General features: G+C 48.9%; 1 protein-coding gene across 1 annotated transcript in view; it reads left to right on the top strand.

The window, feature by feature from the left end:
- Window positions 1-12,837, top strand: part of Wwc1 (WW and C2 domain containing 1) — a 148,339-nt gene that overhangs the window by 108,563 nt on the left and 26,939 nt on the right. Inside the window, exons 11-15 of the mRNA XM_052197045.1 lie at window positions 1,401-1,939; window positions 7,104-7,206; window positions 7,595-7,675; window positions 9,089-9,175; window positions 10,717-10,909. Coding sequence (XP_052053005.1) covers window positions 1,401-1,939; window positions 7,104-7,206; window positions 7,595-7,675; window positions 9,089-9,175; window positions 10,717-10,909 — 1,003 coding nt within the window. The remainder of the gene's footprint in view (window positions 1-1,400; window positions 1,940-7,103; window positions 7,207-7,594; window positions 7,676-9,088; window positions 9,176-10,716; window positions 10,910-12,837) is intronic.

A 12,837-nucleotide genomic window follows, 5' to 3' on the forward strand; every position in this document is an offset into this window, starting at 1 on the left:
GTTTCCGTAGCTCAGGCCCTGATGGTTGAAGTATATTACAGGAACTTCATAGCAGCATTTTAAGCACTCCCCACCCCACACCCAATCCCCAACAAAAAGTGGTTTCTTCCTGTTTATAGCAATATAGAGACCTTTCGATTGTTTTTTAGGATGTAAGGTCTTCTTTTCAGTTAAATATTTTAACATATTAAAAAAGCAAATTACTGTTGGCATGGTATACCCGTGTCTTTAATCCCAGTACTAGGGAGGTAGAGACAGGCGGCTCTCTGAGGCCAGCCTGGTCTACATAGCAAGTTCCAGGACAGCCAGAACTACATAGAGAAACCCTATATGATAGATAGATAGATAGATAGATAGATAGATAAACAATTGGGGGGAAAAGGTGACTAGAACTATGCCAGGTGGTGGCGGCGCACTCCTGTAATCCCAGCACTTGGGAGGCAGAGGCAGGCAAATTTCTGAGTTCGAGGACAGCCAGGGCTACACAGAGAAACCCTGTTTTGAAAAAACCAAATCCAAAAAACAAACAAACAAACCAAAATGACTAGAACTTTGAGTGTAATGGGGTGCACACTTTTTTTTTTTTGAAACAGGGTTTCTCTGTGTAGCCCTGGCTATCCTGGAACTCACCCTGTAGACCAGGCTGGCCTCGAACTCAGAAATCCACCTGCCTCTGCCTCCCAAGTGCTGGGATTAAAGGTGTGTACCACCACTGCCCTGCTTTTGTTTGTTTGTTTGTTTGTTTGTTTGGGGTGCACACTTGTAATCCTAGCATTTAGCATGTGGAAATGGGAGAGACTAGAAGTTCACGGCCAGCCTCAAGACTGTGCTCCCTAATCTCCCAAATAAGAAAAAAAATGGAGTTGATTTCCAGAAAAGTATTAAGTATGGCACACCCCTTTAATCCCAGCACTCAAGAGGCTGAGACAGGCCTTATCTCTCTAAGTTCAAGGCCAGCCTAGTCTACATATCAAGTTTCAGACCTGCCAGAGCTACGTAGTCAGATCCCATCTTAATCAGTCAACCAATCGATCGAAGAAAACAAACAAAAGAACTATTTTAATAGAGATGCTATGTGGCCAATAAGAAACAAGATAGACGGAAAAAGTGGAATCCAGGTATGTGGTTTCCAACTGTAATCCCAGGACTTACAGCTTCAGACAAGAGCATCAGGAGTTTAAGGCCAGCCTGACCTACAAAGCAAAAAGCTCGTGGGGTGCACATACCCGCTCTGCGACTTTGGGTCCCCATCTCTGTTTTCTCCCCAATGAAATTGGGTGCATGGTCTGGCCTAGGCTGTCAAGTGGGTTGGGAAGATGGAGGTCCACAGTTCCAGAGCCCTGTGGAGTTCCTGCCTCCTCACTCCATGTTATCTCTCTCTCCCCTTTCCCTGTCCCTAGCCTCTCAAGCAGCATGCAGTCACTGTCTTCAGGCAGTAGTCCTGGGTCACTTACATCCAGCCGGGGCTCCCTGGCCGCCTCTAGCCTGGACTCCTCCACCTCAGCCAGCTTCACGGACCTCTACTACGACCCATTCGAGCAGCTGGACTCGGAGCTCCAGAGCAAGGTGGAACTGCTGTTCCTGGAGGGGGCCACAGGCTTCCGGCCCTCTGGCTGCATCACTACCATCCACGAGGATGAGGTGGCCAAGACCCAGAAGGCAGAGGGAGGCAGCCGCCTGCAGGCCCTGCGCTCCCTATCTGGCACTCCGAGATCCATGACCTCCCTGTCTCCACGCTCCTCTCTCTCCTCCCCGTCCCCTCCCTGTTCCCCTCTCATCGCTGATCCCCTCCTGGCTGGAGATGCCTTTCTGACCCAACTGGAGTTTGAAGACTCAGAGCTGAGTACCACTCTTGGTGAGCTGAGCCTCAGCGGCAGCGGCACCCGGGAAAGATACCAGCTAGAGGAACCAGGACCTGAGGGCAAGCCACTGGGCCAAGGTAAGGAGCACAGGGTCCTCACAGGGAACCAGGAGCAGGGGATTCCTGTGATAATTCCTGATTGGTGATGGCTGGGTCTGTTTGTGGTTGGTTATTTATTCAGTAGATACTGACAAATGAAGGATGTGCTATAGCCTGGACTAGGGTTTTGTTTTGCTGTGGTGGATTTCATTCAACAGATATTTAGTGCCTACTAAAATGAATCCCAACCCTAGCTAGGCTAATTGAATATGAATGGATTCATTCATCTAAGCCTTCCATTGATAAGGCTTAGTGGATCAGTGCTGAGGACAGACAAGGCCCCCCTCCCCCTCTGTTGCAAAGCTTGGGTTTAGCTGGAGCCTCAGGCTTTAGATATGGACCAGACACAAGCGCGGGAAGAGAATACAGCAGGATGTGTGATAGAGCCTTTGGGTAGAGGTGAGCTGGCCAGGTCGGAATGGGTAGAGGCTTAAGCTGTAACTCCCCGCATTCAGGAGGAAGAGCCGTGAAGACCAGGAATGCAGAGTCATTCTTCACTATGTAGTCAGTTTGGTTTCAAGATCTGCTGGGCGGTAGTGGCACACAGCTGTAATCCCAGCACTCTGGGAGGCAGAGGCAGGCGGATTTCTCAGTTCGAGGACAGCCTGGTCTACAGAGTGAGTTCCAGGACAGCCAGGGCTATACAGAGAAAACCTGTCTCTAAAAAAACAAATCCAAAAAACGAGGGGGGGGAAAAAAAAAAACCACTGAGATCTTTTCTCAAAATACAAAAAGCACGGGCGAGTTAAGACAACTCGGTGGGGGGATAAAGATGCTCAAGGCACAGGCTTGGCAGCCTGAGTTGGATACCCTGAACCCACAGTACAAGAAAACTGATTCCCAAAAGTTGTCCAACAGCTTCTACATGTGCACCATGGCGCATGCACGTGTGCAGGACACACACACATACACACAAGCACATACAAATATATACATAATAAATTTAATTTATGGGAGGGGATAGGAAGGGAGGGAATAAAATCTCTGGGACCAATATGGTATTCATAACTTACACACACACACATAATAAATTTAATTTATGGGGGAGGGGAACGGAGAGAGCAAACTCTCTGGGACCACTGTAGTGTACATAACTGAGAAACTGTGACTCAGAGGCAGTTTCCCGAGCACACAGGACCAGGGAGCGAGATGTGGATTTTATACTAATTATACCAAGGACCCATGTGACTTGCACTTCTTCATGGGGTCAACAAGAACACTCTGGAGTTGGTTAGGATTCTTCAGACTGGATATGACTGCTGAAATGACAGCCTAGGTTTGTCAGGAGGAAAACTGGAACAGGTATCACGTAACAAATCACAGTTCTCCACACTTCTCTGAGATGTATTAAAGAAAAAAGTGGGTTGTCTCTTCTCTGCACATTTCATAGATGAGAAAGCAGAGGTTCAGAGAGGAAGCATCCCTTGGCCAGGGTTGCCCTCACTGCAATTAAGCTAACCCTGGAAGCTAGGTTTCTGACCTCAGAGCCCAGTCTCTTTTTGGCGGAAGTTAGGTCTTTCTGACCTCAGAGCCCAGTCTCTTTTTGGCGCACCTTGTCATTATGATTGGAGGTAGCTCATTGTCCCCAAAATGGGTGGCTCCCTTGGTACTTGCTAGTTCCACCTGGACACTAAGCACACTGGGGACTCTACCCAGCACCCCCAGTGTCCTATCCACAATAGCATTGACTTTTGTGTTTGGGTGGAGGCAGAGGAAGTTCCGGCCCTGCTGTATATATTTACCCATTTGAACCTCACACCTCTATGAGGTATGTATTGGATTTTTAAGAATGGGCAGTCGTGTGGCTGTTGTGCCTGGAATTGTCTGTGCACAGGAGCCAGTGGTAGCGAGGAGAGAGGTTTTCCGGTTGACTAAAGGTTCTGACCCTCAGCCATTTCTCTAAAGAGGAGCTGAGGGATCCCTGGGGTTCCCTCATCAGGAAGGGAATCTCGCTGAGTTCTCGCAAACAAAAATACAAATAGGCCTACAACTGCTTGCAGGTGGCAAGCCTCTGCAGATTGATCCCCAGAGAGAAGGGGGTACGGGTAGAACCTCTGCCTAAGATTAAGTGTCTTTGTTAAGAATCCAGGACCAAAGCTCGGAATACCCAAGATACAATTCACAGACCACATGAAGCTCAAGAAGAAGGAAGACCAAGGCGTAGATACTTTGATCCTTCTTAGAAGGGAGATCAGAATACCCATGGCTCACAGCCAACTAATAGACTGAGCATAGAGTCCCTAATGGAGGAACTAGAGAAAGGACCCAAGGAGCTGAAGAGGTTTGCAACCCCACAGGAGGAGGAAAAATAATATGTACCAACCAGTATCCCTAGAGCTCTCAGAGACTAAACCATCAACCAAAAGGTACACATGGAGGGACCCATGGCTCCAGCTGCATGTGTAGCAGAGGATGGCCTTTTCAGACATCAGTGAGAGGAGAGGCCATCGGTCCTGTGAAGGCTTGATGCCCCAGTGTAGGGGGAATGCCAGGACAGGGAAGTGGGAGGTGGGGTTGGTAAGTAGGAGGAGGGGGAGGGAATAGGAGATTTTGTAGGGGTAACAAGGAAAGGGGATACCATCTGAAATGTAATTAATAATAATAATAATAATAATAAACAATGATCCAGGACCACATCAAGACCCTCAGACCATAACCAGGTCCTGGGAAGGGACACTTCCCTGTGTCCCCTCCCGATGTTGGACACCGGGGCTCGTAGGGTAGAGATAGCACGAGGTGATTCTTTCACCCCATCTCCAGCGGGCCCCCCTCCATGAGCAGTGCCAGGCAGAGCTCCAACACTAAGCAGGTTATGCGATTAGTGCTGCCGCTCAGTCACCAGACAAATTAATCTCCTTAAGTGGTTTAGCGGAGGGTGGAGATGTGTGTGGGGCTGAGGGTGGGAAGTCTCCCTCGGGCTCAGCAGGTGTGGCACAAGGCTGGGGAAGCTTTTTCCTCATCTCCTGCACCAGATGTGTCTCAGGCTCTCCTCACCACTGATCTGCCTCCCTAGCCTGCCAAAACCCCAGTCTCTGTGCACCGCCATATACCAAGCCCCCGGATCTTCTCCATCTGTCCCGGGGCCTGAAGCGTACTTCTGCTTGGAGGAGTTTCTGGCTGTATGGGAAATACTTAGAGCTGACCTTCATGGTTGGCAAGGTGTGATTTCTTCACCTTTGCAGTACCTTATTTCATTTCATATGCTCCCTTCTGTAGCAGTAGCCCCTGCACACTATGGGCACGGAGGAAATGTGTACTGCGTGCAAAGAGCCCAGTCATGGCCTCAGCCAGAAACTAAGAGTAGAGAGGGAGGAGGAGGTGCCTGTGGGTGCATCCTCTTCCCTTGCTTTCCCTGAAGATGCAGGGTCTGTTAATTTGCCCCCAGTACATAGGAGGGACCTAGAAAACAGTCTCTTTCTCCCTCCTTCTCCCTCTCCCTCTCCCTCTCCCTCTCCCTTTCTCTGTCTATTGACACAGTGACTCTGGCTTGTAACCCTAGCACTCAGGAGGCTCAGGCAGGAAGATCATGAGTTCGAAGCTAGCCTAATCTGTATATCAAAACCTAGCCTTGAAGACAAAGAGCAGGGGCAGGTCTAGGGAACTAGTGCAGCATTTGCTTCACAGACATGAGGACCTGAGTTCAACTCCCAGAATTCACATAGGAGGAAGAAGAGGAAGAGGAAGAGAAGAAAATATTGGTAGTGTGTGCTTGTAACTTCAGCACTGAGGAGGCAGAGACAGTGGATCCCTAGGGCTTGCTGGCCAACTAATCTATTTTAATAGTGAACCTTGGAGAGAGAAATCCTGTCTTTAAAACCAACTGGATGTGACTCCTGAGAAAGAGTGCTTGAGTTGACCTCTGGACTGAACATGTATTCACACATAACACGTGCCCCCATATACTTGTGCATACACACACACACCCTGAACATCCTGCAGTGGAATTTTTAGTAGTCTGGACTGTGGAATTTCTCTCATTCAGTGCCCCCAGTAGCTCTATAAAGCAGGTATCATCCTCTCCTCACAAGGAGGAACCTGGGATTTACTGGGGTTCAGTCAGTGTTCCAAGGTCAAAAAGTGTGGCATGTTTGCAACCAGGCAGTTTGAAAGTTTACATGAATAAGTGTTTATCTTGCTTGTAGTCCATATGCCACTTTCATGCCCACACCTTTGAAGGCCAGGGGAGGGAGGCAGATCCCCTGGACCTGAGGCTCCCCGCTGGATGTGGAGCTGTCTACAGTTATGAGCTGCCATGAAGGGCCTGATAGCCAAACTCTGGGCCTCTGCAAGAGCAGCAAATGCTTACAGTTGCTGACACATCTTTCCATCCTGCCAAGACAGTTTTGTTCCAGAGTCTGATGGGGTCTGAAGGGTTCTCAACCTTCCTAATGCTGGAACTCTTTAATATGCTTCCTCATGTTGTGGTGGCCCTCTCCCCAAACCATAAAATTATTTTCATTGCTACGTCATAACTATAATTTTGCTACTGTTATAAATCATAATGTAAATGTTTTTGGAGAAGGGGTAGTGGTCCGCAGGGTCAAGGGGATTTATTAGAATGACTTATAAGCCATGGTCCAGCTAATCCAACAATGGCTGCCTAGAACAGAAGGTTCTAGAATCCAATAGTTGTTCAGTTCATGAGGTTGGATGCCTCAGCTGGTCATCAATCTACCCCAGAATCCCAAATAAGTAGGCTCTGATCCCAGTGAAGGGATAGGCTTGCCAACAAGAGCAAAAACAAGCAAGCAAAAAAGAAAGAGCGCCCTTCTTCCACGCCCTTCTAGTAAGCAGCCAGCAGCAGTGGCATATATTAAAGGTGGATCTTCTTACCTCTAAAGATCTAGATTAAAGGTTTAATGTATTTTCCCACCCCAAAGATTGGGATTTAGCAGTTGATCTTCTCGGTTTAAATTAATTTAAAAAAAAATCCCTCATAAATGTGCCCAGTTATTTGAGTTGATAGCTATCACAGACATGAAATCACAGGACTTCTTCCCTTGTCTCAAGAGGAGAAAGGCCTTACATGAGTGTTCAAAGGTACTGGAGTTCACTGGGACCATCAGGTGCTCCCCTGATGGGCAGAGTTGTATGGTTTCTGATCTTGACTTACCCTCTGTGGTCTTCCCCTCTTTCCTTACAGCTGCAAATGCGGCCCCAGGCCTCAAAGTAGCCTGTGTGTCCGCTGCAGTGTCCGATGAGTCAGTGGCTGGGGACAGCGGCGTGTATGAGGCTTCGGCGCAGAGGTGGGTTCCCAGACGTTGTTCTCTTCTGGGGAGTCTGTGAGCTCTAGTCAAGCCCAAGTTCCACAGGATGTGGTAGGGCCCCAGCAACCTAGCCTTTCTTCTGGCATGCCATGGGGCTATGCCTAACATAAAGACAGCAAGATGCAGATGGTGTCCAAGGCTCCTAGGGCAAATGCGGGTTCTGGAGTGACAATTGCCAAGTATACACCAGGAGACTAGATGCTAGAGAAAGGGAGTCTATTCTAGAGAGGGCTCCCAAGCTCCTAGGAAAATGAGGGTCCAGAGAAGCACAGAGCACACAGCCAGCAGCCTCCCAGCAAGAACCCTGATTCCAGAAAAAGCCTTTGTTTGTGGGCAGGAAGCTAACCGTTCCGCTGGTGTCTTTTAGACTAGGTATTTCTGAAGCGGCTGCATTCGACAGTGATGATTTGGAAGCTGTGGGTGCCACTCGGGTTCAAATTGCCCTGAAGTAAGTGATGGGGGTGGGGACGAGGTCAGAGGGAGGGCTTACATAGGACCTCTTCTTCACTGACCATATTGTACCTTCATGGCTATCCAGGGTGGGCTCTTGAATAGGGAGGGGGTTGCTGTCCCCTTCACCACAGATGAGGAATGCCAAGTTTCTTGTAACTGGCACGGAGCTGGACGGTGGCAGATGACACAGGCTTCCTGTGTGCATCTGTGTTTTATGGTGGTTGCCTTTTCATCCCCATCCAGGTTCCAATGTTCCTACCTCAGGCCGACCCTGAGGACCGCAGCCCGGCTCTGACTGATGTGTGCATTGCTGTCGCTGCTGGTTTCTCTCCCTGGGCTGATGGCTTCCACATTTTCTTACATAAACATTTTAATGTCAGAAATACACTTCTGGTACCTCTTTAAAAAAATGAACGGAGTGGACCAGTGGTGGCTTCCCCAGTAAAAGCACTTACCATGAAAGCCTGAGGTCAATCTCCAGAACCCACAGGGGGTCAGGGGAGAAGTGACGTCCAAAAGTCATCCTCTGACCCCCATATGTGTGCCCCATTGCATGTGCACATAGGAGCTCATACTCACTCTCTCTAACAATAATAATTAATAAAATGACATTTGAAACTTTAAAAACTAAAAAGGAGCGGGAAAGATGGATGGCTCAGTGGTTAAGAATTATCAATAAAGCTGCTCTTGCAGAGGGCTCAACTGTAGTTCCCAGCATGTAGACTGTGGATCACAACAGCCCGGAACTCCAGCTCTAGGGGATCGATGCTCCTAGAAGCTGCAGACATTACACTTACCTACAGACAGACAGACACATGCACATACACACACACACACACACACACACACACACACACACAAAATAAAATACTTTACTTTAAAGTAAAATAAGCCAAGCATGATGGCGCATATCTTTAATCCCAGCACATAGCAGGCAGAGTGCAGATAGACCTCTTGAGCTTGAGGCCAGCCTGGTCTACATAGCAAGTTCCAGGCCAGCCAAGATGGCCCTTTGTCTCAATAATAAGTACACAATCAAGCACATAAATAAAACTTCAGATGGCTGCCAAATAAAACTTCAGATGGCTGCCGGTTCAGGACCTGTGTCTGGTCATGGCCACAAAGCCAAGGGTGAGTGCTTGTCCCGCTGACCACACTCAACAGAGCGGCCAGTGGCCATGATATGTAATTGTTAGAAAGTGTTGGGCATGGTGACACACACTCTTAATCCTGGCACAGGGGATGCACAGGCAGAAGGATCTCTGTGGGTTCAAGGCCAGCTTTGTCTACATAGGCTAACCAAGGATACATGGTGAGACCCTGATTTAAAAGACAGAAAGAAACATAAGGAGGGAGGGAGGGAAGAAATGGTTTCCTAATAGATGTTCTACACACCTTTTCATTTCAGATATGATGAGAAGAATAAGCAATTTGCAATATTAGTCATTCAGCTGAGTAACCTCTCTGCTCTGTTACTACAACAAGACCAGAAAGTGTGAGTATTAAGCCCTGTGCTTCTGTGTCACCCTGTGACCTGCTCTGCTTCTCCCTGGGAAAACTCTTCAGCTCCATCTTGCTCCAACTCCAAACACCACTGCGGGCATTTTCCTGCAAGTGTGCATGCTGGCGGTGCACACACAGGTGCACATACAGGCACAATGGCAGGCTTACCCCTTTGGAGAGAGGTTCTGTAGATAGCTTTCCCACTTCCTGGTACAGACTGGGCACCCACCACACACTCCTAGGAAGGCCAGGTATACTGGTCCTTCATGGAAATCTCCTGGACTGTGACCTCATGAGAACAGCCAGGTCCCTTGTTGTCCTCTCTAAGCAGAAACAACTAGCCAACACTGGAAGAATGGTATTTATTACCTGGAGGCCATTAGGTCAGCAAGTGCCTACCTGCACTGTCCGCATGCATCCCTGCTGTAGACCGGACTTATGTTAGACTGTATTCATGCACCCTTACATCTACCATAAGGCCTGGAGAGCTACAGCAGTTGCCATATTCAACAAGTATCCTGGGAAAGGATGTGGGGGGAGCAGAGAAGGCTGACAAACCCCAAGGAAGACCAGACTGGAGCTTACATTATCTCTAGTGCCTGGCCCCCTCAAACAGTGCTAGGACCGGAAATACCCAGGTTCTCTTAGGTCCTTGTGCAGCGCCGTCTGTGTCTAGAAGCGCAAGATCTGGGTACAAAGACAAACACATTTGTAGTTTTGCTAGAATTGTGGGTAAAATGTTTCCTCCAAAAGTATCAGGGTCAGAGTTTCATCCCTAGGACCCCCAAAAAGAAGCAGGGCATGGTAGTGCACAGTTGTAATCTAAGCACTGGGAGTCATATGGTAGGCAGATCCCTGGGGCTTACTAGCCAGCCAGACTTGGCTATTTGGAAAGTTCCAAGCCAATGAGAGATCTGTCTTAAAAGAAAAACAGTAAACAAATGAAAACAACAAAATCAAGGTAGTCAAGCCTGTGAGGATTGACATGCAAGGTTGACCCTTGACATCCACATGCATGTATACACACATACGAGAATTGTCAAGTTCCTGCCCGCAGGGGATTGGCGCCTTTGCCTTTGGTGCATGAGTGCCCCTATTTTCCATCATTGCTCGGTGCTCGTGAACGGCTACCTGTCTGAATTTCCAACCAGCTCGCCTCAGATTCAGCAAGCTTTGAGTCTCTAAGAATCAGGAGGCACATGCCTTTAATTTCAACTCTCCAGAGGCAGAAGCAAGCAGATCTCTGTGAGTTGGAGTCCAGTGTGGTGTACAAGTAAATTCCAGGACAGCCAGGGCTACATACTAAGACCCTGTATTGAAAAAAGAAACAAAATAACAACAGAGAATTCAGAGACCCGTGGCAGGAAGAGCAGCTGGCATCCTATAGCCCTTGCTGCACCCTACCCCCCCCCACACACACACACACACAAGACACTCTGCACTCTCTCCTTCCCAGCTGTGTCCCTGGGGATCTCTGTAATACGTCAGCCCTTGGCAGCTGACACAGCTTTCTGGCCGTTCTGTCTCCTCCAGGAACATCCGTGTAGCCATCCTGCCTTGCTCTGAAAGCAGCACCTGTTTGTTCAGAACCCGGCCTCTGGACTCTGCAGACACCCTCGTGTTCAATGAGGCATTCTGGGTGTCCATGTCCTACCCAGCCCTTCACCAGAAGACCTTACGAGTTGATGTCTGCACCACTGACAGGAGCCATACAGAAGAGTGCCTGGTGAGGGCTGAGTCTGTCTCTGTCTGTCTATCCATCCACCTGGTCTTCAGTCCTTGGGTGTGAGGATGAGACAGGTAGGGGTATGTGTCACGTGCGTTCTGGATTTCAGGCAAAGATGCCTCGGCAGAGAGGAGTGAACTTAGACTTGTGTGTCCGAGCCCCTCCAGTGAGAGGAGTCCTGAAAGGACCTGGAGGTGCATGCCACCTGCCTCAACTTCTTTAGAGATCAGAGAAGAGTCACAGAGTAGGAAGAACAGCATGAGTTCAAATCTCACCTCTACCACTCAGGGTTTAGCTGAATGGTCATGGCCAAGTTCCTAACATCTCTGCTTTCTGATTTGTCTACAATCCCTTCTCGGTGCCCACTGGTGAGTGCCGTAAGGCTTAAGAGTGCAGAGTGCGTATACGAAGCGTCCATTGGAAGTGCCTAGGGCAGGTTCTCAGGAATCAGGATCTCTTCTGTTCCTCTGGCTTCCTCTTCTTTTTCTCTGGCCAGAGCCAGGATCAAGGAGAGTCAGGAGCCCTGGGAGAGCTTTGCACTTCAATACAGGCAGTGCAGCATTGTTCAACTTTAAGTAACAAAGTTACCCCCTCCTGGGGTGGGGGTGTGGGGGGGTCTTCTATAAAATTTTTGTTCGGAGCTGAACAAAATGAAAGGCTTTCTTAATTCTGATGCCATTTCAGAATGTTTAAATGGCAGCTCCAGTGTCTTTAAGGAATGTCGGCTTTAGAGTTAAAAGAGCTCTGCTCACCCTGGTCTGTCCTGAGAGCCTGTTAGGCGCCAGCGCCTGTGCCGGGCACTGGCAATCTGTTGAGAGAGCCCCTCAGACAAGGAGCCAGCACTGTCAGATAACACACAAGCAAACCGTGATACGGGCTGATGTGGAGCTGTGTGGATGGGCTGGGGATTTGTTGATGGCGCTGAGCCTTCTTCCTGCAGCCATGTCTGGAAGCGGAGAGTGTTACCATGGCAGTCGCTGCCTCACCTCGGTCTGCTTGTGACGGAGAATTCTTTCTGGAATTCTGAGACTGCATCCTCAGATTTTAAGGACAAATCACCAGGCTAGCCCTACCCAGCCCTGCCACCTGAGAGTCTTCAAGGCCCGGCTCTGTAATGCAGCCCTCGGTGCTGACCGTCTGTCTGTCTGTCTGTCTGTCTGTCTGTCTGTCCTTTGAGGCATTAATGCCATGCTGCTTAAAGCAGCAGCACAAGCAGCTGCTGTGAGCGGCCTGGTGCTCAGGTCAAAGTGCAAATGGAGATGCAGTGAATTTGAGAATTAGCATTTCTAACAAGTTCCCAGGGGGTGGATGCTACTGTGCCTGGTCGCATTTTGCATAACACGGACACAGAACCACAGAGAATCCACGCAGGTTAAGTCTTCAATGCAAGGGATGCAAGCGTCGGTCGCTTTCCTGCTCAGCCTGTGACAGAAACCCTGCCTCTTTTGATGGTGTTACCATGGACACAAATGCAACGGTAAATGTCAGTTGGGTGACATTTTCTGACAGACACTAAATTAGGTCCCTGACAAGCACTCTCCTCATTGATTTCACTCATCTTTTAAAAAAAAAAAAAAGTGCTTTGTGCCAATGGGAAACTGAGTCACAGAGATGAAAGCTCTTGCTTTGGGTCACACAGTAACCCAGGGGCAGGGCTGAATTTGGACCCCTTGTCTGCAGGGCATACATTGGAGCCCCTCAGTGTCCTTTCTTTGCTAACTCAATGCTGCTCCTTGGAGGCCACAAATGGTGACAAAGGGGTTTTTAGGGGACCGCGGTAGACATTGAAAGAAAGCGCTTCCAGACCCAGACCCCTCCAGTGAAGCTTTCCTCAGCCCTGGGAATTCCAGAATGAGAAGAGACCAAATCCTGTTTTTCTTCTCCTAAGTGGGTGTCTTTTATTCTTCCTTCCTAATTGAGATCTGGCC

This window comes from Apodemus sylvaticus, chromosome 10, assembly GCF_947179515.1.
Source record: "Apodemus sylvaticus chromosome 10, mApoSyl1.1, whole genome shotgun sequence".
Classification (NCBI taxonomy): Eukaryota; Metazoa; Chordata; class Mammalia; order Rodentia; family Muridae; genus Apodemus; species Apodemus sylvaticus.